Consider the following 24,374-nt stretch of genomic DNA (forward strand, 5'->3'; position numbering starts at 1 on the left):
AGCAATCAGCCTAAAGCAAGGTCTTCAACATGTCCCAGCAGACACGCCTGCCTTGGTATGAACATTCTCTAGAGTTGGAGACATCAGAGAGAGCTCCCTTTGGCCTTTGAAACCATCTAATCCAGCCTCCATCTGGCACCCAAATCTCTATGGCGTCCCCAGCCAACGGCTCTCAGCTTTTACTTGCACACCTCCAAGCAAAGGAGGAGACCTTTCAGAACCATTTCATTTCTGCTGAGATATTTCTTATTTTGCTCCTCAGATGTGTTTCTCTAACGTTTCCACCCACCCAGTGCTATTCTTTAGGACATTCAGAAATTGATACCAAGGCCTGCCACCATTATACTTTCTCATCTACAGGCCAAGCCCCTCACTTCTGTCAGCACAGAGTAGAGCAGAAAGGACCTAGACAGGGAGAGCAGGCTCACCTTAGGATCTGCAGTGTCTCCCATCTGCCTGGGGCCTCCTCCTCTGTGCTTGAAGGAGTCCGCTGAATGAATGGAGGAGTGAGAGAATCCACGCAAGCTTCTCAGTCTGTAAGTGAGGAAAGTGAATCTCAGGGAGGCTAAGTGACTTCAGCAAGGCCATGCAACTCCCAACCCCAGAGCCAGCTCCCAGTTCAGAGGATTTTCCCGAGTTCCATACCAGCGGGTTTAGAGACCTTGTTTTACGCCGTCTTCTCTTCTCTTTAGGTTTGGCCTGGCTGGCTCCACAGAGGTAGCCCGCCGAGCTCCTGTTCCCTGTGTTCACCTGCTATGACCTTCCCATCACTTTGTCCACTCCACCTTAGAACCTTCGCTCTAGCTCTTTGCTCTCCCAGGAGCTCTCTCTTCCCAGATGTCCACTTGGCTAATTCCCCCTCAGGTCTTTGCCTAAACCCCACCTGTTCAATGAGGTCTATCCTGACTAATCTTCTTACTACCCTCTCCTCCCTGTCCCCACCTGGGCACACCTGACCCCTCTTACCTGGCCCCACTTTGTCTTTTGTTCCACAGCCCCATCACCTCCTAACATACTATGTGATTGACTTATGATGATTCCTAATTGTCCATCTCCACTGGTAGAGTGTCAGTACCTTGAGGGCGGGGAGCTTTGGGGGTTTTGTCTACTGATATATCCCAAGTACCCAGAACAGTGCCTGACACCTAGCTGGGACTCAATAAGTATTTGTTGAATGAATCTCCTAGTTGGAAAACCCAGGAGGGCCCTAGGTCTGAATCGCCCCCAATGGAACACAGTAGGTGTTGAACACATGTTTGTTAATACATGGATTAACTGATTATATAACATGTCTTTGCTGCTCAGTAGCACTGTGTATCATGTGCTGCCTCATGGCTGAAGAGAGATGTGTCATGGGCTCTCCTGGGATTGCCACAGAGGTCCCACCATGACCTAGAGGATACCCCTATCTCAGACCCCATGGGAGATCTGTGGGGTGCAGCTGGATCATGGTTGCCCTTTTGCTTCCCAACCCATCTCGGATGTGTCATGTGGTAGGCTGGGTAATGGCCCTGAAGATACTCAGGTCCTAATTCCTGGAACCTGTGAGTGTTTGCAAAAGGGAGTTTGTAGATATGATTGTGTTAAGGATCTTGAGATGGAGAGATTATCCTGAATCACCCTGGTTGGCCCTACATGTAAAAGCATGAGCGTCCTTCTAAGAAGGAGGCAGAGGAGGTGTGATGACAGGATAGGAGAAAGCCATGTGGAGGCAGAGGCAGAAACCAGAGATGATATTGGAAGGTAGAGGATGGAGCCATGAGCCCAGGTGCGCAGGTGGCCGCTGGAAGCCTTCACCTTGACTTTCACCCAGTGAAACTGATCTCGGACTTCTGACCTGCAGAGCTATAAGAGAACAAATTTGTGTTGTTTTAAGTTATTAAGTTTGGGGTAATTCTCTAGAGCAGCAACAGGAAATTGATACACACCATTCTACAGGCACCCCCCAACCCCCTTCACAACAACCAGCATAAACCCCAGGTCTGTTTTTCACATCACCCAAACCTCAGACCCTGGGAGACCAAGGTTGGGGTGGGGGTGGGGGCATGCTGCAGTGTCCCTGATAGCCTCGTGTTCCTCCTCCTGAGTGTTGTTCCCAGTTGAGCCGCCCACTTCCCCCTCCTCTGGAGCTCTCCAAATGCTGCAAATAGACCCTGAAGTGTCTTGCTGGCCTAAGTAGCTTCCCAGAGAGGACCCTTTCAATCTTCCTGCTTCCAAGTATTTAATTAGTCCTAAATGAAGAGTCCTCCAAAAGCGTACAGCACTTTTGCACATTTGCTGACATAATCACATTTGCTGTTGCCTCTGATCGACATCCTGGAAACGTTCCTTCCCTTCTGGCTCCCCTGAAGGTGGTTTCATGAGCTCTGAGAGCAGCAGCACTTTCCAAAGCAAGTCCCTTGTCTCACGGGAACCTCTGAATTCCGCAGCACCATTTGCCATTCCACCAAATAAAGGTTAAACCGACCAGTCGAGAGTATTTCTGAACCCCACACGCAATCTCCATGATTCAGTCTTTCCAGGCTTGGGTTTCTTGTGTACCAGGTCACAGAGTCAGCATGACCATCCTGAAAGGTAGAATTATTATTCCTTCCTTACAGATGAGGAAATCGAGGCTCACTCTACTGTGGGAACCCATCGAGGGTAGGGATTAGAAACTGGGTATGGTGGTCATTAATGTTATGCTCCAAATATTCTGGCTGTCCCCTCTTCTGGGTTCTTGGACAGATTGCCCTTCTGGCAACATGGCTGTTGAGTGGGTGCATGAGGAGGACAATGGGACAATGAGTTAATTGTGAGCAGAAGAGACAGAGATGTCTTCCAGGCCCTGTCGGTTTCCTTCTGCCAAGGTGACCAACAATGTCCCAGATGGACGCTGCTCCACCGGCCTGGGTCTCAGAGGGAGGACATGGTCCAGAACCAGAACTGGCCGGCAGTGGGCACACAACATGCTGTAAGCCACTGAGACTTGGGGGTCATGTGTCACCACAGTATAACCTAGACTCAGATCGAATGTCAGCTCTGCTATTTTCTAGCTCCGGGGCCTTGGATGAGTCAGTCAACCTCTCCAGGGCTTGGCAGCATGGATGGATGGCATCTAGCATAGAGTTTTAGGGAGAAGTTAATGAGATAATATGAGTAGGATGCTTCATGTTATGTCTGTCACACAGTAAGTGCTCAGTAAATGGAGTTGTAGTCACTTTTGTTACTACTGTTATTATTATAAAGGAAATTGTCCAGAGTCTCTTAGTGGGAAGTGGTTGGTAGGGTGTGGGAAGAGGAAGGGACCATATTTTTGAGCATCTATGACAAGTCTTATATACTTCACAAGTCCTCATGCTGGGTATTGGACCTTATAATCCCTATTTTACAGATGAACAAACTCAGGCTCAGAGAATTATTTGACTTGTCCAGCATCACGAAGCCATTAAGTGGTGGAGCCAAGATTTGAATTTATGCTTGGGTGACTCTCTCCCCAACATCTTCTTTACCTTCCTTAAAAGAGAATTCCCCCATGCTCTTGCTGGGTTGGTGGGAATGCAAACTTGTGTGGCCACTGTGGAAAACAGTATGGAGGTTCCCCCCAAAATTAAAAATAGAACCACCCTACGATCTAGCAATTGTGCTACTAGGTATTTACCCAAAGAATACAAAAATACTAATTCAAAGGAATACATGCACCTCGATGTTTATGGCAGCATTATTTACTATAGCTAAATTATAGAAAGAGCCCAGGTGTCCACCAATTGATGAATGGATAAAGAAGAGGTGGTATATATATCCAGTGGAATATTATTCAGCCGTACAAAGAATGAAATCTTGCCATTTGCAATGCCATGGATGGAGCTAGAGAGTATTATGCCAAACAAAACAAGTCAGTCAGAGAAAGACAAATACCAAATGATTTCATTGATATGTGGAATTTAAGAAACAAACAAGCAAGGGGAAAGAGAGAGAGAGAAACCTAGAAGTAGACTCTTAACTATAGAAAACAAACTGCTGGTTACCAGCAGGGAGGCTGGTGGGGGGAAGGGCCATATAGGTGATGGGGATTAAGGAGGGCACTTGTTGTGATGAGCACTGGGTGATGTATGGAAGTGTTAAGTCAGTATATTGGACACCCGAAGCTAAATTTACACTGTATGTTAACTAACTGGAATTTAAATAAGAACTTAAAAAAAAAAAAAAGGAGAGAGAATTCCTCCAGTGCTGGGCACACGATCCCCCCACTAAACCCCACGTCCTCCACTCTAGCCTCCAGCCAGCCCTATCACTTTTCCAGATCAGCACAGATTGTCATGGGCTCCGACATGCCAACCTTCTCCAGCCTCATTTTGGACCCCGCCCCTGATCCTTCACCTGCTTCTCTTTGCCCGGGTAGGGGAGCACGCGGGGTTCTTAGGAGTCTAGCCTAAGACACTGTGTGTACCTTCTAACCCCAGGGCACTGGGGCAGGGGCCTGTCTCCCAGCGGGATAAGACCTCCAGGGAAGCTCACTGCTTTGGGAAAGAAGAACTGCAGCTCTCGTCTGGGCTCTGCACTGAGAAAACAGTCCCTTGTCTTTGCAACTTCCACCCCCAGGAGCTCACTTAATTCTGCCACTGCTCCTGTGATAGGGAGGCCACCCGCTGCCCCCACCATCTCTCCAAACACTAGATACCAAACACCAGATACTAAAGCTTCTAGGTGCTCCGTCAGATAGCCTTGAGTTCAAATTCTAGTCTTTACCTACTCATTGTGTGGCATTAGGCAAGTCACTTAACCTCTCTGGGCCTCAGTTTCTGTATTCATGAATTTATCCTACCATAAGGACTACATTAGACACCCTATGGGAAGTCCTCATTGGTCATGTGACACACAGTGAGTGTCCCATAGGGAGTGGCTATCTTTAATCAGCCTCATTACTATCACCTTTATCATTATCTAGGGTTTATTATTATTATCCTCTCCCAGCCTCATCTGAAAAATGAGAGCTTTGAACGAGCTGGTCTGGTTCTCCTCCAACTTTGAGTGACCACCTCAAACACACAGGCACACATGCAGGTACATATAGGCATGTAAACCCATGCACACGCACACGCGCGCACACACACACACACACACACACACACACACACACATCCCCAATGCTGCCCAAAGAAGCAGAACAAGGGGCCTCAAGCCTGGGCTACAATGACAAGCCTGGGTTCTGCCCTGGTATCCTCAGCATCAAGTTCAGGGAGAGTGCTATGGTGGCTGAAAGGTGAGAGGGCAGGGTGTTCAGGGGAGATGGGCTAAATGGCCAGAAGGATCTGCAGGCCATAGGGAGTCCTAAGGCCTAGAGTGAAGCCCCAGAGCCATCTCCTGCAGCTCTGGAAGCAGTGCCCCATAAAACCTAATGGATGTTTGAATTATCACCAGTGAGGGAAGGTCCGGGAAACAGAGCTTTCAAACCTCCCAGGAACCAGGGCTGAGACACGGTGGCGGAGTGAGCAGACCACATGCAGCCTTGGGATGTGGGTGGGAAGACAGAGCGTAGGCTCTGCTCGAGGGATGCCTCCTCCCAGCACCTCTGGGAGGCACAGGGAAGGAGCAGGGACAGCAGCATGGCTTACCTGTCACCTGGAGTCCTTCCCCCATCCTCATCCCTGGTGCTTTGATACCAGAAGATGACAAAGGCTTCAACCCGCTGCAGCTCGGCTTTCGGGGGGGGGGGGAGTCCATGTTCCCCACCTAGCACCCTCTGTGCCTGTGCTCTGTGTCGGGTTTGTTCTGGACGCAGGAAAGATGACTGCGCTGTGGCCCCTCCGGTCTCAGGTCTACCTCTGCCTGGTGTGCTGATGAGTCATGGCTCTGGGGGAGAGGCAGAGCTTTGGGTCAGTGAAAGGGCTACATCGTCAGAGGCTAGTTAGTGAGAGGAGGCTCCTCCCTGAGAAGAGGGACTCACATAGCTGAGGCCCCTTGAGATACTGTGGCCATGACACCGCCAGGCAAGGGGGCTCAGTGGTTTGCCCCGTGGGGGAGAGGGGTCGTCCCATCACTGGCTCTCCAGAAAACAGGGTGTCTGCTGTCAGGGGAAGGAGGGCAGTGGAAGGCACCTTCCTTTCCCTTCACTCCCTTCTCCCCTTGGATGGCACACAGAGCCATCCCCGCCATCTGCCCACAGCCTATAATTCAGCCGCCCAGCTGCACGGGGGTGCTTGACTGCTCTGATTGTGGGGAGGGCAGATTGCTGAGTGAGCGGGGTGATTGGCAGGTGCCCCGCGGGCCCAGCTGCCTGGGGAGCAGAGGCGGGCTCTGCATGATATTCAGCTGCCCCTGAACCCCAGCTCCCAGGCCTGCCATGAGGCCTCCCTCCCAGGGACCCCGGTCCCCCTTTACCATCATCATTCTTTAGATCCACGCTTCTGTCACTGCAGTGTGCAAACGAATCCTCTGGGATGAGGTCAGAATTCAGATCCTGATTCAGTAGGTCTGAGAGGACCCAAGATTCTGCATTTCTAACAGTTCCCGTGCTGCTGCTGCTGATCCAGAGACTATACGTCGAGTAGGAAATGTTTAGACTTTACATAGCTTATATGTATAACCTCTCTGGGCTCTGGGAACAGCCCAATGGGAAGGTGGTGAATAATAATAATAATAATAATAATAATAATAATTGCTATCATTCTCAATGCCTCTAATGCCAGGTACTGTGCATAAATCTTAACTCACTCAGTCCTCACAACACCTCAGTGAAAGAGCCCTTTGTCAGAATTTACAGATAAGAAAAACAGCCCTGACTTTCTGAGCTAACTCAGTTACTTGCCCCAGGTCGTAAACCCAATGAGTGGTAGAATTAGAATTCAAACTCCTATCTTCTACAGTAGCCACATCTAAAGTTAGGAAATAGGAGCCTCTTTTAAGAAGTGATGGTTGAGAGGCAGGGGGGGGGGGGAAGAAGTAAGAGTCAAGGGTTAAATCTCTGGAGCCAGAGTGTGCCTGAGCACAGGAGGCTCCCCAAGAGCATGGAGTCTGGAGCCACACTGCTTAGATTTGAACCCTAGCTTTGTCACTTGCTAGCTTAGTGATTTGGGGCAATGTACTTAACCTCCCCGTGTGACTGTGAAGTGCAAATGATAATAGTAGGGTGACTATGAGGACTAGATACACCACGAGGTCTCATCATATATATACATATCTTATAGTACATATAATCTTCATAATAGCCCTAGTATTATCTATCTATCTGAATAGCCCTAGTATTATCTATCTATCTATCTATCTATCTATCTGATGCGATTACCTACAGAGATCAGTTAGAGAGTCTGGCACAGGTATACGTGATGGTGACCACTTGTGAAATGGGGGTATTGACTTTAACAATAAAAATTATTACATAACTGAGTGCTTAGCGTGTGCAGCACACTGTTCTAAGCACTTTACATATAGTAACTCATTTAATTCTCTTAAGAACGCTGTAAGCTAGGTTTAATATTAATCATATTTTATAGATGGGGAAACCGAGGCACAGAGTTTCAATGACTTCCCCAAATCACATGGCTAATCGGTGGCGGAGTGGAATTTGAACCTGGTGAGGTTCACTCAACCCATATCGCTGTATTGATTGATTCTTACGTGTTTGGCGCAGCCACAGGCACTGGAGACGTACCAGCGAACACGATATACTCCCTGCCCCACCGGGGCTGACATTCTTGGGGTCCTAGAATATTACCACCCATGCACCCAGAACCCTCCTTGGCACATGACAAAACCCTCAGTAAACGTTAGCTCTGCTTCTCCTCCTTTTTAAAAACATTTTTTTTAATGTTTATTTTTGAGAGAGAGAGAGACAGAGGATGAGCAGGGGCAGGGGAGAGGCAGAGAGAGAGGGAGACACAGAACTCCAGGCTCCACGCACCAGCACAGAGCCCGACCCGGGAGAACCCACGAACCATGAGATCTTGACCTGAGCTGAAGTCAGACACTCAACCGGCTGGGCCCCCTAGCGCCCCTCTCCTCTTTCCCTCCCTCTCCTGGGGCAGACATCACAACTGATCACAGCAATCTTTCCCACAGAGCCCACCTAGGGCCCCCAAACCTGTCTCGTGACAGCGCTCCCGGCAGCCTCCACCAGACCTTCAGGTTTGCACTGAGACCAAATCCATGCCAACTCTGGGTAACCATGCTCTAGTAGAACAAACAAATGTTTCTGACTCCAAAGCCCCGTGGTGTCCACACCCGCTCCCCGGGGTGGGGGGAAGCAGTAAGGTTAGGAGACAGGGGTGCTGAAGAAGGCTTGTACAGGAAAGAGCTGTGAAACCGAGATTAGGCAGGGAGGTGGGGAGAAAAGGGAATGCTGACAGCACCTTGACCCTCTTGCTCTTGGCCTGGAGCTCTCATCCTGGAGGATGAGCAGGGTGACCAGGAGCGGAGTCCCATCGGGGGCTGCCTGCCCACACGCAGCCCTGGACCCTAGGGACACTGAGCAGGGCTGGTAATCCCGCTAGGCCCAGGTCTTTGGAGCCTGGCACTAGGCTGGGGGAGATGCAGAGAGAGCGAGGCAAAGGGCAAGTGAGGGGCTTCCCCCTCGGATCTAGAATCTGTCGCCAGCCACAGAGCCCACCCACGGCCCAGCAGTGCCTCCCCAGCCCTGCAGAAAGCCTCGCTGCAATGCCTGCTTTATGGCCTCTGCCAAATGAAGCACAAACTTAACTACATCACCCCCCCAACAGGACAGGGGAGGGGGTGGGGGTGGCACACTGGGCTGCTTCAGCCCCCTAATCTAATCACTGGCGTGGGTCATTTCAATTATGGACACCAGAGTGTGGTGGGGGGCCTGGCTGCTCATAAAAGCCTCCATGCTGTTGCTCAGCTAATTATGAAGCTCTTACTGTCTCAGCAGGTAAATAACTCAGGACTGAGAGGTTCTGGCTGCTGAGATGGAGTGTGAGCCAGGGAGGAGGACGAAGACAGGGGAGACGCCTGCGATGGGCCCAGGGCACTGATGGGAGTTGCAGGGAGGGAGGCATATCCTTCCTTCCTGGGGGGACCAGGGGACCTGGGGTCTCTACCTTGGGATAATCAGCCAACATCCAGGAACTGGTGGAGGAATCCCCTACCTGGAGTACAAAATCTGAAATTTTCTAGAAACCTCAGAGCCACACGGTAGGCGAAAAATTTCAGTTCCACCTCCTTTTGCTAACCTTGCCCTCATATGTATACTTAGATCCCTGAGAAGTTAGAGGACCCGGGGGCCCTCCAGGCTGCACGGAGGTGGGTCTAATCCCGCCAGGTGCTGCTCCATGCTGCCTGTGCCCAGGATGGGAGCTGTGAGTTCTTTGGTTTGCTTCCCGGTCTGACCTGTCCAGGTTCAAAGCTGGGTCACAGAGACTAAGGGTGAGGGGGTCAGCTTCCTTAACCGCAACAGCTCCTCCCCTCTAGGACAAGCAGGGAGGGGATTGGAGGTGTCTCGGGAGGGGAGCAAGACCCTCCACGGCCTGATTATTGGCCCTACACCAGACCACACAGGCTACGGGAGACCACAGCAGCCGGACTTGGAAGCTATTCTGAGATAGAATGACATAAAAACGGAGGGCTGCCTGTCTAGCCTGGGGCTGTGCTTAGCTAAGTCTTTCTTCTAGACGTCAGTGAAGTCCCCCAAATTGGAGCTGTGATTTCTTGGTGAGCTCCGAAACTACCTTAGATTCTGGGAAACAGCAGATGGTCGGAGCAGTCACAGCTGGGAAAATCCCATTTTTGCTCTGTTCCTCAGTTTCCTTCCTCTGTGACACAGGAATCGTGAAACTTCTAAACATTTGGAGGAGCTGAGCTAAAGCTGTTCTGTAAATAAAGGCTGCTGGTGCCCTATCTTCCTCCCACGGCACAGGGACTCTCTTCCAGGGGGAGGGGTCCCATGTCATTTGTTAATAATGGCACTGCTTCAGGACGCAGACCTGACCCTGGGGCTTCAAACGCATCCCTGGCTGCCACGTTGAGATCAGGGCCCCTTGGCACTTGGACGGAGGTGGTCCACACTGGGGCCCAGCTTAGTGGTCAGGCCTCGCTCCTGAAAGGCTGCCTCTTGGAGGAGGACCGAGGAGATGCTCTCTAGGGAGGAAGTGAAAGAAGGCTGCATGGAAAGTGGAATGGGACGTCCCTTGGGCAGCCCCACCACCCAAGTCCCTGGCCAGAAGGCAGGTGATGGCTTCAGGCTTTGGCCCTTGGATCCTAGAATAAAGGCACTTCTGGGGAGAACCAGAGCTCGTAAGTGGATTCTGATCGAGGCAGAGGAAGAAAGACCTCACACCAAAGCCTGAAGAGTACAGTCCATCTGTGGACAGCAGGCAGGTCTTCTTTTTATTTTGTGATGTATTAGTTACTTTTGAAAGTGCTGTTAAATACATTGCTTCATTCCAATCCTCAAAGTTCTGTGATTTGGTGGAGTAAGTATAAGCAACCCGTGTCGCATAGTCGAAGCTCTGAGAAATCACGCTCAAGGTCTCCTGGTTGGACAGTGATGGAGCTGGGACCAAAACCAGACGCTTCCCCCAAGGACAACTGGAAAGGAAGGAGACAACGTAGCGGGGAGTTCACTGCAAGCCTTTTCCCCCGTGACAGCGGAGGAAGTGAAGAGACATCTAGGGATCGATCAAGAAGCTAACTGAGCAGGCGGAGGCAGAGGAGGAAGTGAGGAGGGAAACAGGTGGAGGTTTGCACGGACACTTCCTGTTCACAAACTTCTTATGTTCTTCATTTCATTAGCAGCAGCAGCGGAATTTCATGGACAATTGGCGTTGAGCACTAACTGGGAGGTAATGAGAGAGGGAGGATGCAGGTAAAGGCTGTTTGAATTTAAATTCTTTTTCTTTAGGGGGATGGGGGAGCAGGGTTTTTAAAAGACAATTTTCGTGCCGCAAAAAGTTCCTAGCAAACAGCTTTGGACTTTCGTGTCCTCTGCTGGCAGTGTTAGGAGAGTTGACTCTCAGCCAACCGTGGTCTGCCCGCCAACCTCCCGATGGCTGCCCTGGCAGAGGGCAGAGGGATGCCGAGGGGCTGGGAGTCTGACCTCGGGTAGATTTTCCCCCTCAGACCTGGAAAAACACACTAGAAATGTGTCCAACGTCAGCAGCGAGCTAGAATGCGTTGCTCTGCAACAATTAGCGCAGAATCGCCATGAGTGAAGCTCTGTGTGGACCCGGGCCGAGATGGGGATGAACTAGAACTAGAAAACGGGATGGCTATTCTAGGAGTATGTGGTCTGTGTGATGAGTGATGTGCACACACATGTACACCATACACACCACACATGTGTGCACATACACCACACATACGTGCACACGCACACACACACCATATACCTATGTACACACACGTATACACACCCACACCTGTGCACACACCACACAAACACATGTGCACACACACCCCACATCCCACATATGCACACACCCACACACCTGTACACATATACCACACCACACACCTATGTACACACACACACAAGGCCCTAAAATGTTCAAAGAGGGAAGGACACAGAATAAGGTAAGAGTAAAGATAGAGAAAGGGGACCGTCACGAGGTGCTCAGGGGAAGAAGGTGAGGGAGGCTGTTTTGAGCAGGTTCCTCAGACGCAATGGCACACAGACTGGAGAAACAAAAGAATATGTCAACTCACAGTAGAGGCTTAGACGGAAACGGCAGGCAGGTTAGTCTGGCTAGACAGAAGACTGTAATAAGAAGCCATGAGAAATGAAGAAAGTCAAAATAGGAGGAAGGAAATTTTGTGGAAGACCTGCACTTCCACCTTAGAATTCAGGTTGGGAGGCCATGGAACTGCCAGAAGGTGAGCTATACTCATGGCAGACCGGGCCACTGGAGAGTAAGAGCCAGAAGTTGACCAGTTACCCCAGTTGCATGTGTTCAGGGCTCTTCTGTCTGGACAAGTAACTGTGGGCACAGATGGGAGGCGAAGGGGCCATTGGGACTGTGATGGTTAGTTTTGTGTGTTAACTTGGCTAGGCCACAGGACCCAGATGTTTGGTCAAACATTACCCTAGGTGTTTCTGTGTAGGTATTTTTTAGAGGAGATTAACATTTAAATCAGTCGACTTGGGTGAAATAGAGTACCCTCCAGAGTACAGGTGGGCCTCATCCAATCAGTTGGACGCCTCGGCAGAAGAACACTGACGCCCCTGGAATAAGTGGGAATTCTGCCAGCAGACACCTCCCACCCCTTTGGACTCAAACTACAACTATTCCCTGGGTCCTGGCCTTCCAGCTTACGTGCAGTTTTGACTTGCCAAGCGTCCACCATCATGTGAGTGCTATAGACTGAATTGTGTTCACCCTGCCCCCCAAATTCATATGGTGAAGTCCTAATGCCCTAACATACCTAACATACCTCAGCATGTGTATGTGGAGGCAGAGCCCTTAAAAAGGCCATTCAGGTTAAATGAGGTTGTTAAGGTACGCCCTAATCCAATATAATTGGTGTCCTTATAAGAAGAGGAAATTTGGACACAGACATGTACATGCAGAGGAAAGACCATTGAGGACACGGGGAGAAGACAGCCATCTATGGGCCAAGGAGAGAGGCCTCAAAGAAAAGTTCCAGCCTCCAGAGCAGGGAGAAAATAAATTTCTGTTTAAGCCACAAAGTCTGTGGTGTTTTGTTATGGCGGCCCTAGCTGATTCTACAGGGGGCGTGCATGAAGCCCATCCCCCAGCTCAGTGCCTTATACATGGTCTGCGTTGACTACAGGTTGTGCTAGATTGGGTCTGGAAGGTTTGGAGCCCGGCTTCTGTCCAACTGTGGTGAGGTACTGGGGAAGAGGCGCTCGTCGGAGCCAGTGGGAACAAGAGCTTCAGGATACAGACATGGTGACAATTTTGCATTCTGCTTTGTACAAGGTTGACCTCGGGAATCATTCCAGTGAAGAATGATCTGTGACTGACTTATTCTGTGTTCTGTCACGTCCTAACATAACGCTTAGGACTTAACTGACACTCGGTAAAGGTTTTGAACGGCTGCCTGAGTGACTAAGATAAAACAGGGAGATGAAGGAATCTTACACTAAAAACAAAAACAAAAAAACAAACAAACAAACACCCAAAAACATACAAGTATGTATGTACCTAGAAAATTTCTGAAAGAGATGGCTAATGGTGTCACCTTTGGGGAGTGGCCCGGAATGAGAAGGCGGGCTTCCTTTTCACTGTGTACCTGGAGATGGCCAGACATGTTCGCCATGAATGCACTAGCCCTGGGCCATTCAGTACCTCATTAGGTGTGAGTACCTGCACTGAATGAAAAGAGGCAGCAAGAGGGGAGCTTTTTAACCTGCCATGCCCCCCTCCAACCTCCCCACAAAACTTTACAGCCTTCCCCAAGTACCGAGAAAGCGAATGTTTGGTGAGACCAACAGCCTCCAGTCTTCACAAGCTGCTCCCCAGCGCCCAGAGGGAGCACAGGCTCACGGCATAGAGCCCCAGCACGACGAGGCACGCTTTAAAGAGCAGTCGGTCAAAACGTTCCAGGAAGGCCAGCCACTTAACCTCTTGTCAGTCCTCCTGGTCCCAGGTTTGGAAGTAGGTGCTGATGGACTTAAGCTGGAACGAGACTTCCTTCAGGGTCTCTGACTGGGCCTGGTGTTCTCGACAGACCGAGGGCTCTGCATGAGAGGGGAGAATGGGCTTCCGTGGCCCCTGGACTTCCCACTGGAGCTGACGGCCTCATACTACAAGGAAGGTCTGTAGGGGGTACAGGGCAGTGGACTGGGTTGGGGACTCTCTCCTGCCTGCTCAGGGCAGGTGAGGCTGTGCTGAAAGAAGCCCTGGAGAACACGGCAGAGCTGTGTTGTGAGGAAGGCTATCTAGGCTGGATCCACCCAGGAGGTTTCCTGAGAGAGGGAAGGGCCAGCCCCACTGACTCAGTTGGAGTTTTAGAGGCTGGGATGATTCTTTTTTGTTTAATTGAGATATAATTTACATATAACATATTAGTTTCAGGTGTACAGCTAGTAATTTGAGATATTTATATCAAAATGATGACCAGAGTAAGTCTGGTTGACATCCATCACCATGCATAGTCACACATTTTTTTTCTCATGATCAGAGCTTTTAGGGTATACTCTCTCTAGCAACTTTCTTTTTAATTTTTTTAAAATGTTTATTATTTTTGAGAGAGACGGAGACAGAGTGCAAGCAGGGGAGGGACAGAGAGAGGAAGACATAGAATCCAAAGGAGGCTCCAGGCTCCAAGCTGTCAGCACAGAGCCCGATGCGGGGCTCAAACTCACAAACTGTGAGATCATGACCTGAGCTGAAGTCGGATGCTTAACCGACTGAGCCACCCAGGAGCCCCACCTAGCAACTTTCAAGCAAACAGTAAAAATAGCCTCATAAGTTGGCATATCATCTTCATATGGGGCCATGCTAACCTCTGTATTGTTCCAGTTTTAGTATATGTGGGGCCAAAGTGAGCCCTGAGATCATTCATACACTTTTTCAGATTAAGCGATAGGAACCCAAATACATACAAACTGTGCATGTGTGCTCTATTATTCTAGAGTCAGAGGCTCAGTCACTTTAGGTACTGGTTAAAACTGGAAAACACAAACACTTGATTTCAGCCAAAAGGCTGAGAAGCAATGGAAAACACAAACAAAAACAAGGAAAGCCAAATGAGGGCCTGACCTCTAAGCTAAAAGGAGGCCTTCTGGAAAGCGAGCAGGTGGTAGACAACCTTCGATCTCCAGAGCGGTAATATCAGATGCAGCACAGAGGTTAAGAAGCAAGTGTTTCACACTTTTCACCCAGCGGGACACTGGCCTGGCGCTCCACCAACGGAAACTAGGGTGGAGAGTGATAAAGCAAGATAGGGTAGGGGCCTTGAGGCTTCTCACAAACCTGTCACCCCAGCAGGCTGGGCTTGGGGATCTCTTCTAGGCCCATCAGCGTCAATGTCCCCATGGAGGAATGTGACCAATAGGATGGACTTAAATAAGCCGAGAACCAAGAAGGCCAGGCAAATTGTGAAGAAGACTCCTGGTGGAAGGAACCAAATGAGGTGTCATCAGTCAGAGTCTCTGGAGCCTCTCCCTCCCCCGCCCCCCCCCCCGTCTGAAATGCAGCATCTCATCTCTGATGGGAGTCCCGTAACATGGAGGTCTGGTGTCCCCAAAGCTGCTTACCAATCAGAGGGGTGCTCACTGCGCTCCTTGGCATCTCATCAGACATGTTGACCCTAAAGACGGTGTAGCCCACCAGCACGTTGGTCTTGAACACAATCCTGGCTCGGCAGGTGGGTGGTAGGTAAAAGCTTCCCAGATCCATGAGCACGAGGAAGATGCTGGGAATCAGCAGACTCATGACGTAGACCAGTGGGCGCCTGCGAATCACCACCTGGCCGGGTCCATGGAGTCTACTGAAGACAGGGTATAAGCTGATGGACTAATGTTTGGCCAAACCCACGGCCAAGAGATCCCCGAAGTCCCAACAGTTCTACATAATGTGAAATCACTATGTAGTTTCAAGAACGGAGATTATTTTGTGTTTTGGAAAATAGAAAAAAAAAAACCTTTAAGCTTTTATGTAGAACTAGTATTAATATTACTAATAATTATAAGAAGAAGCCTCTATTTATTTATCACTTGCTGTATGCCAGGCACTTGGCTGTGTTTCCTATGCTCTTATTCAAACCCTCACACCAACACTAAAGGCTGGGTATTATCGTCTCCAGACAAAGAAACCGAGGTACACAGACATTAAATTTCTTTTTCAAACTCACACAGCTGGTGAGTGAGAAGCTGTTTTAAATTGAGGTCTTACACCAACATTTTTCTTCGGACAGCGTGTAGGCAACATCTTGTACTATTTTTGGTTTAGCCCGTCTTCCTATGTGGAACGTGAGTACCTTAGCACCTGTGTATGTGTCAGAGTCTGGGCAGGAACAAATAGCACCACTGGGAAATCTGTGGAGCTCTTGGCAAGGAGACCGTTTACAAGGAGCAGGGCAGAGGGAAACCACAAGGAGGGGGGCAGTGCCCCAGATACTTGGGAGGACTGGGTGAGCTGCTTCTGCCCTTAGTCCTGAAGGGGGCAAGGGCTGAGAACGTGAGCAGAATCTGAGAGAAAGCTGGGTGGAGAAGGCCACCAAGCAGGAGCTGTGGCTTCCCCTTAGGGGCACAGCCAGCCTCGTGGTAACTAACTCCACCGGGAGAAAAATGGAGTGCTCATCTGCACCCTCCTCACTCTCCCCTTCTCTCCAATCTCCTGCCACTCCATCCCCTCTTCCTATTGGTCAGAGAGACTGTGGTTCGTCTCCAGGGGCACAGAGCAGGAGGAGAAGGGGCAAAGTGGGTCTAAGTTGGGGGGATAACTGAAGACACCCCGCAGGATGGCTGAGCATCCGGAGCTCCTGCCGGGGCTCTGTAGCTGGGAATTTGAGACTCAGAAAGTTGCTCTGTCATTGCCATTTTCGTAGACCTCGCTTCTCTGGGGGCGGTGACAGGAAGTGTCTTTAATAAACACAAACTATTTCCATCAGGGAACGATAGGACTGCTTTCTGTGACCCTTTGGGGGCAAAAGCAGCAACCTTTAAAACATTCCTCATGGGGCCAAAGATAATACCTATCTTACGATGGGTATTCAATCAGTTTGCCAAACAAATGCACGTTCTGAGCTCTTTGCTGTTGGATTTGGAGGAGGGGGGTGGCATGGGAATGATACCTGAAAGCCAAGGCAGAGGCCGCGAATGGAGGAGATGGAGGTGGGGAAGAGCTTGGCTGGGGGAGACCAGATACCTACCACCTTGCAGGAGATAACAGGGGTCCCCCAGCGTTTGGGTCTGGGAGCATATCCCGACTCAGTGGAGGTTGGCAGGCCAGAGCCATTTGGAGGATTGCAGTCTGGCTGTTGTCTTTCACATGAAGTATAATGGGCTGCAGATATCTAAATGAGAGCCACACTCATGCTTTGTAATGATATGGTTAAAACACATTTCTATCAAAGCACAGTCTACAAGAAAAACCACAACAAAATGAACTGTCACCAACCTGTGTGTCTCCAGCTCTCTTGGTCATGCTGTGACATGACCCACCAGGCAGTGGTTAGCTGGGGGCCGTAGGAAGGGAGCCACAGAAAGGGAGCCACGTGGTCAGAGTCCACAGGGGTCTTGTGTTGTGTGCCTGACCTAGGCTATGTGGGGTGGTGGGGGGCAACCAAGCCTGCTGTCGCTAGAGGGTAGAAGTGGGAAGACCACCTCCACCCCCCAGACCTCATGGCAGATATGACATGAACAGTAAGTGTAAGAACCCTGCCCTAAAGGAAGTACAAGTAGGCAGCTGCCTAAGCAGGAAGAGCCTAGGCTTAGAGTCAAGGGAATAGAGTTGCAGAGTCCCTGGATTCTAAGTGCCTACATGTCCTAGTTTAAGTGCTCCCAGATGCATGCCTTGATTTTTTCTTTTTTTTTTTATGTTTGTTTATTTTGAGAGAGAAGGGGAGGCGAGGGATAAAGAGAGAGGAGAGAGAATCCCAAGCAGGCTCTGTGCTGCCAGCACAGACTCTGAGGCAGGGTTTAAACCGACATACTGTGAGATCATGACCCGAGCCGAAATCAAGAGTCTGATGCTTAACCGACTCAGCCACCCAGGTACCTGCCCCCTGATTTTTCTTTTTTTAAAATGCACTTCACTTTTGCTTGCTGAACATGTTGGGTACATTTGAGATTGGCTGTTGTCTCTTTAAATAAAGCCCCCGTGTAAATAACACATGCTGAGATGGTTCCTCTCCACCCAGAGGCTGGTGCAGAGAGTGAACATAAATCTGGGCCAGAACCAAAGACGGCTCCTCAGTTTTGTCAGAACACGTGTCCCCCACGGTGCCAGGGGAGAGGTGTGGCAGGGGCCAAGAGGCTGCGAGGTAGGCGGGCTTCATGGGCATGAGGCTTGGGAAACTTCCCGGGTCCTGGCACTTACAAGGGCTTGTTTGGTTTCAGGCTCTGTTGGTGCCATTTTGAAACTCGTAATTTATGAACAGGGGTCCCACATTTTCCCTTTGCACCGGACCCCACCAAGTATGTAGCCAGTCCTGTCAGGAGAATATTTGTCACTGGATAGTGCCAGCAGCCGGAAGTGCAAGGGAAACATGGCGGCTACAAGGCAGACAATTAGCTGTCCTGTAACTTAAAGCAGAAATCCTGCCACCTATGTTTGGCTTATAACACTATAAAGCTACATAGGCCCTCTCTTTGGTTTTCTTCAAGAACAAAGGGCCTTCCTTTTTCTTCAGGTTGATTTAGGAGCATGTACTTGTGGACTAATTTTCTCTGCAAGCCCAGTGCAGCCTAAAGAAATTCTAATTTTGTCACAGTTTTCAGAAATGGTTTGTTTTCATGATCTCATTTGATCTTCAAATCTCTTTACTCTCTTGTTGAAGGAACATTAACTGACCATAAACACAGTGTCAGGCACTTTTTTTTAAATATTGGAATTAGAAGAGTTAATAGGACAGGCTTCTGTCCATCCCAGGGGATCAGCAACCAGGCTCTGAAGATGGAAAGGGAATTTACCCCAGAATGGACCATATCCAGAGTCTGTACCTGATTTAGACGATGTGATTTGGGACTTTCTGAGTTTATATTTAGATGTTATTTTGGTCTCAGAGTTGATGCTGAAATGGGGTAAGACATTTAGGGATGTTGGGAGAGGGTGGGTATTTTGCATAGGTGATGGACATGAATTTGGGGGAGCCAGAGAGGGCAGTGGACTGTCCAGGTTGAATAATGGCCCCAAGAATTAATGTCCTTCTTGGAAGGTAAGAATGTGACCTTATTTGGAAATGGGATCACCGCACATATAATTAGTTAAGATGAGGGCTGACTGCAGTGGGGTGGGCCAACACAACTGGGGTCCTTATGAGAAGAAGAGAGACGCACAAAGGAGAATGCCACATGAGGGTGGAGGCAGATCCTGGACTGATATACCTACAAGCCCAGGGTTGCTGTCAGCCACCAAAAGCTAAGAGAGAGGCACGGAACAGATTGTTTCTGGAGCTCCCAGAAGGAAGTAATCATGCTCACACCCTGATTTCCAGCCTCCAGAGCTGAGAGAATGAATTTCTGTTGTTTTAAGCCACCTGGTTTGTGGTACTTTGTTATGGAAGCCCTAGGAAACGAGCACAGGTGACTTGCCCAGTAACACACAGTTGGATGAACACCAAAGAATGGACTAGAATAGACCATGTCAAGCCGAGTTGCGTGTCAGCATCAAAGAGGATTAGCACATAGTCTCTGGAGTCAGACTGACTGGGGGCTCAAGGTCAGGCTCCACAGTTACCCTGTAACCTTGGGCAAGTTACTTAAACTTGGGCAAGTTAACTTCTCTGTACCCCGATCCATCCATTTGTAAAAATGCAGATACTCAGAGTACCCATCTCATAGAGATTTGAGGATTACATGTGCAAACTTAAAATGGTGCCCAGGGTCAAGTAAATGCTGGGTTTTGTGGTCACTGTCACAATGTCTCCCTGGGCAACATCTCAGGCCCATGATGGATAGCAGAAGCCCCGCTCTACCCATGCTTGTGTCCTCAGTGGGGCCACTGAGCCTGGCACATGACAAGGGCTCAAGAGATGTTCGTTGCGTTGTACTGGAGTCTTATTAGTAATGTTACTTTTAGTTCCAAGAAGGTGGGAGCGTGGAGTTAGCCCAGATGGGGCCTCTCCTATTGAGATCCATCCCCTGAGGGCTACCTCTCTGCAGGTCATTCCAGAGACAGTAAGGGACTCCAGCTGATGGCTGATGCTAGGGGGGGAAGGGATGTCACCAGCTCAGTGAGACCACTCTCCGTGGAACTGCCCCTACCTAGAGCCCATCATTTCTAACGGACTAAAGGAGCTGGTGCCTTTAAATTCCACAGAAAGGGAAGAAAAAGCACTTTAGTTTCAGTCCGTGTTCTCCATTAGACACCCTTCAGGTGTTAGCAATATTATGCCACAATTTCATTATCCATTAAAGCCAGGTAATAATAAGTACACAAAGGTATTTGGAGCCTATTGATGTTAATGAAAGAGATCAATCTAATTCAGAATGTGTGTGTGGAGAGCTCCTTGGAGATGGAATAGGCCCCAAGGTTAGCCTCTAATTGCCTCCTTGATGGTAGACCCCACCAGTACTCAATTTTGCATGACCGTCTTTATGACATAGTTGGAATTTTTGACGCCCAGACTCACGCTTCATACAGAAGCCCATTTTCCTCCTCTCCCAAGCCCCTCCCACCATTCCCAATTCAGAAAGAATGGGAAAGTTGCTGCCATTTAAGTAAGATCTCTGCATAGGAGCGAGAGCTTCCGGACTCGGAGTTGGATCTGGACCATGGGTCAGGCTGGGTTAGCACAAAGTCCATGATGTCAGGGTGCTTGAATGACCCTGGAATGATTTCTAGGGCTCTAAATTCTCATTCTCTCACTCTCCCTCCCGATCTGGTGGAGCTCAGAAGGAACTTCTCTCAAGTTCATGAGCTGCATTCAATGGATATCTCAACAAAACTACTCTAACCTAATCTATAAAGGAAAACTATGCCAGAAAAAGAGGAAAAGATGGGGCACCTTGCTTTCTCAATTGCCCCTCTGCATTTTTCCAGGGGTGCCCGGGAAGGCTCCCAGCCCTGCCTGCATGAACATCTCACTCATTGTGAGGATATGTGCGTGTTGGGCTCACTTTAGTTCTTCCAACAGCTGTCCACCCTTTTCCATCCAAAATGAATTCTCACATTTTATTCCTACCTCCTCCCACTTCTACCCTCGTTTTTTTTTTTTTTTTTTAAACAACAAAAAAACAAAAAGCTGCCATGTAGACATGGAATGATCACCCTTCTGTTTCTGGAAGCATTATGTCTGATAATGTATTGGAGGGAATCTTCCCCCCTATGGCTGTTGGAGCAGGTGCCAGGCTGCACACAGACCTCCTTGCAGGCAAAAGGTGCCCATGCTCTGAGCCCCCTGTGGAATGTAGCCTGACTCCAATGTGTTAGCAGTGCCCTCTGATAAACAAAACGTGTTCTAGAGCCAGCAGATATGACTGCACATTAGCTCGAGCTAACCACGAATCCTGAGCACTTGATTTAGTAGTAATGGCAGCAATGTACATCAGGCCCAGAGGGGCAAGATATTTAGATAATCTTTCCTCCTGTCTGCCCCACTTGTCTCCACCCCCACACTGGGCAGCCTGGACAGGGACACTGCAGGTGATTAGATCAGGAGGAAGATGGCCCTTTGCTGTCAGGACCCTGGCAGACCAGTGCTGGCAGAGAACCGGGCTCTCAATTTCACATGATTGCCCAAAGGCTACCGAAGGTCACCAGGATGCCTCAGTTGTTAACTTCAGAGCAGGATGACTGGTATGGAGTAAGAGATCATGAGCCCATCAGGGCACATAGCAGGTGTGCGGAGGCATGGGGGCTGAGAGAGGCCAAGGGAGACAAGAGACCTAGGATAGCCACTGAATCTACTTTAACTCTTTCCAAAGTTGTATAACTGCTTCTGGGCGTGGCTCCCTGCCTATGAAACATGATCTGTGACTACTCAGGGTTCTCTCCCTACTCTGTTCCAGAGGGCGAGGGTGGAAAGCAGCCCCCAGGGCAAAGAGATGCAGGGAACAGCTCCAAAAGCATACAGTGCTATAGATGCCCACCTCTGGCATACCTCAATGTAAACACTGTAAATGCAGAGGAAGCATGGCGGTGAACAGGGCAAAGGGATGGGATCACTGTTCCCGAGACACAGGGAAGCTTCTCCTTCCGTAAGCACTGTTTTACGCCTCTGTCCATCATATTTAAAAATGGACCTACTACATAGAAAGCCTTTCACCACGACTGGGAAGACAAATTAATATTCAGGGTAAAGGGTGACGTGTAACTACAAATAATGGCTGCTTTATGGAAAGAGTATGAGTGTATGTGTGTGTGAGTGTGTGCGTGCGCACTCCTGTTTATCGGCCCTGCCTCTTGCCTTTGTTTGTCTCCTTCGTGCAGTGTAGGTAATGGTGTGTGCAGCATTCTCCGGAGCGCTTGGTAGGTGACTGTGTTCCACCTCGCACGGGCTCCTCCCTCACATTTCCCTTTAATGCTCGCCATTATTCGGGCTGCATTAATAATGTTTGTGGGCTGATATCTTTAAAATTAATGAGGTGTTTACTCTTAGCCAAGAAACTCATTGAAATTAAAAAAGCTTTCTTTTTTCCCCTCCCTTTCTCTCACTTAAAAAAAAAAAAAAAGTGGACAAATAAGCCACGACGCTAGCTTTGCTAAAAACCAAGCAGAACAGGCAAACACCCAGACTCCACCACCAGGAAAGTATGAGTTGTGATGAGTTAGTTATACATTAGTCACGTTCAAGCCACAGCTATTTCTAGGAGGCCCTGATTTAACCAGAGCTTTGCTGGAAAGCTGCATGGAACATCTTTTGACCAATGGAGGGGCATCTGTGCCCTCAATAATAGCTTATTTCGATACCACCCCCTCTTAGCGTATGATTATCCAGCATAACCATAGCACCTAGGCTAGTCTGAATTTTCCTTCTTATCCAAAAGGATTGTTTCCAAGAGAATTCATGTCGTGTGTCATCCTGACCTGTCTGTAGTCTCTATTTGTCAATCACAGACATTACCTGGCATGAAGAACTCCTCCCCACCCAGCTATCAACACTATTAGCTGACTTTGCGCAGAAAAGCAGAAATGAATACTGACTGTGGATCTACCAGTTGCATGAACTTGCTACAAACCACTTATCAGGACAGTTTGCCAGAAGGGCCAGGGAAGGGAGAATGGCTGCTTCTGGAGTGCAAAACAGCAGTTTTGCTGTCCTGCACCCCACCCCTCAGGCCCCTGCTGAACAAACTGCCCCATGACAATGCAGCCAAGAGCATCCTGGTGGTGCTTCCGAGAAGCTTGGGTTCTCATCGAATCCCTTTAGAGCAGCTGTTCTCTCTGATCCAGAAACCACCAGGAGTCTCTGAGGATCCTGTAGGTGATTTGTTAGCTAATTGCTCAAGATAGTCAAATTAATAATGATAGCTTTATGCATTTGTTTCTGGAATTAATTAATAATTTACTCAGTTAAAAACAGGACAGTAACGTTAAAGAGACGCTCTTCTCCCACTCTGTTGCTGTTGCTGTATGTGGGTTTTCTTTCTTTTCTTTTTTTTGTTTCCCCCTCCTCTCAGCAGCAATTGGGAGTGGGGATGTTAGTATGCACCGAGAGGCTTGAGGATGCCTGCTAAGGTGGGTGGTTCAGGTGCCTGAAACCATTCTCTTTTTACTCACATATGGAATCCTTACAGTAGGAGTCCAGGATCTGGGACTGAATCTCTGGTCTGTGAAATGCTGTAATGCAAGGGGTGTCCAGAGCCACCTGAATCATCAGTTTTTGGATGATGATAATGAATGAGAATACACGACAGAGCAGAGATCCTTGAGCCCAGCAGAGAAGGCTTGCGACTGCAGAGAAGTAGGCAACAGGAACAGGAAGAACCTACGTTAAAATGAATCTGTGCAAAATCTCCAGTGTTGCTCTTCAGGATGTTGTATGTTGAGGACACAGAAAGAAGCTCCCACTCACTGTCCTTCAAAAATTCCTTTTTGTCAGGCTTAATGTCTTCTCTGCTCCTCAGGAAGGCCAGGTCTACATCTTCCACTGAAAACAAGAGAAACAATGGACTTCCCCACACACAGAGGCCCCAATAACCACCCGCTTTTCCAACTCTCAACTCAAATTATTCCTTTCACTCTTGCCCCCACATGTACAGTCTTACTGAGATGGGGCTCAGTATAACCATTTTGAATTAGGGATAGGGATGTGGAATAGAGTCTCCCTCTCAGTGAAAAAAAAAAAACAAACAACCAACTGTGAATTTATAGTTTGTACTCCATTATCCATAGAATGATGGACCTGGTCCTACCACTTCTTTTTTTTTTTTTTCAACGTTTTTTTTTGTTTGTTTGTTTGTTTTTTTTTATTTTTGGGACAGAGAGAGACAGAGCATGAACAGGGGAGGGGCAGAGAGAGAGGGAGACACAGAATCGGAAACAGGCTCCAGGCTCCGAGCCATCAGCCCAGAGCCCGACGCGGGGCTCGAACTCACGGACCGCGAGATCGTGACCTGGCTGAAGTCGGACGCTTAACCGACTGCGCCACCCAGGCGCCCCTCGTCCTACCACTTCTATAACCTTCTCAGTGGCAGAGGAGGCCTAATAGTGTATTCCCAAACCTAGAGCAGCAGTGAGCAATATATCTGGGCACAACACTGTACTCAGTCCAAATTACAATGGTAGCCAAATAGCTGTAAGAAAAGATTTCGATTTGTAAAAACTATGTGCAAGAACAAAATAAACCTCACAGACAGCATGATATAATTTCAC

At 49.0% G+C, this 24,374-nt stretch overlaps 1 protein-coding gene across 1 annotated transcript in view; it reads right to left on the reverse strand.

Annotated features, from left to right (window-relative positions):
- Positions 1-7,205: 7,205 nt before the first annotated feature.
- HTR3B (5-hydroxytryptamine receptor 3B) overlaps positions 7,206-24,374 on the reverse strand; it is a 38,549-nt gene continuing 21,380 nt past the window's right edge. Inside the window, 5 exon segments of the mRNA XM_049613118.1 lie at positions 7,206-10,765; positions 13,354-13,630; positions 14,868-15,005; positions 15,152-15,362; positions 23,492-23,649. Of these exon segments, the coding sequence (XP_049469075.1) occupies positions 13,395-13,630; positions 14,868-15,005; positions 15,152-15,362; positions 23,492-23,649 (743 nt within the window). The 3' untranslated portion in view covers positions 7,206-10,765; positions 13,354-13,394.

Source organism: Panthera uncia, chromosome D1, assembly GCF_023721935.1.
Source record: "Panthera uncia isolate 11264 chromosome D1, Puncia_PCG_1.0, whole genome shotgun sequence".
NCBI classification, from domain to species: Eukaryota; Metazoa; Chordata; class Mammalia; order Carnivora; family Felidae; genus Panthera; species Panthera uncia.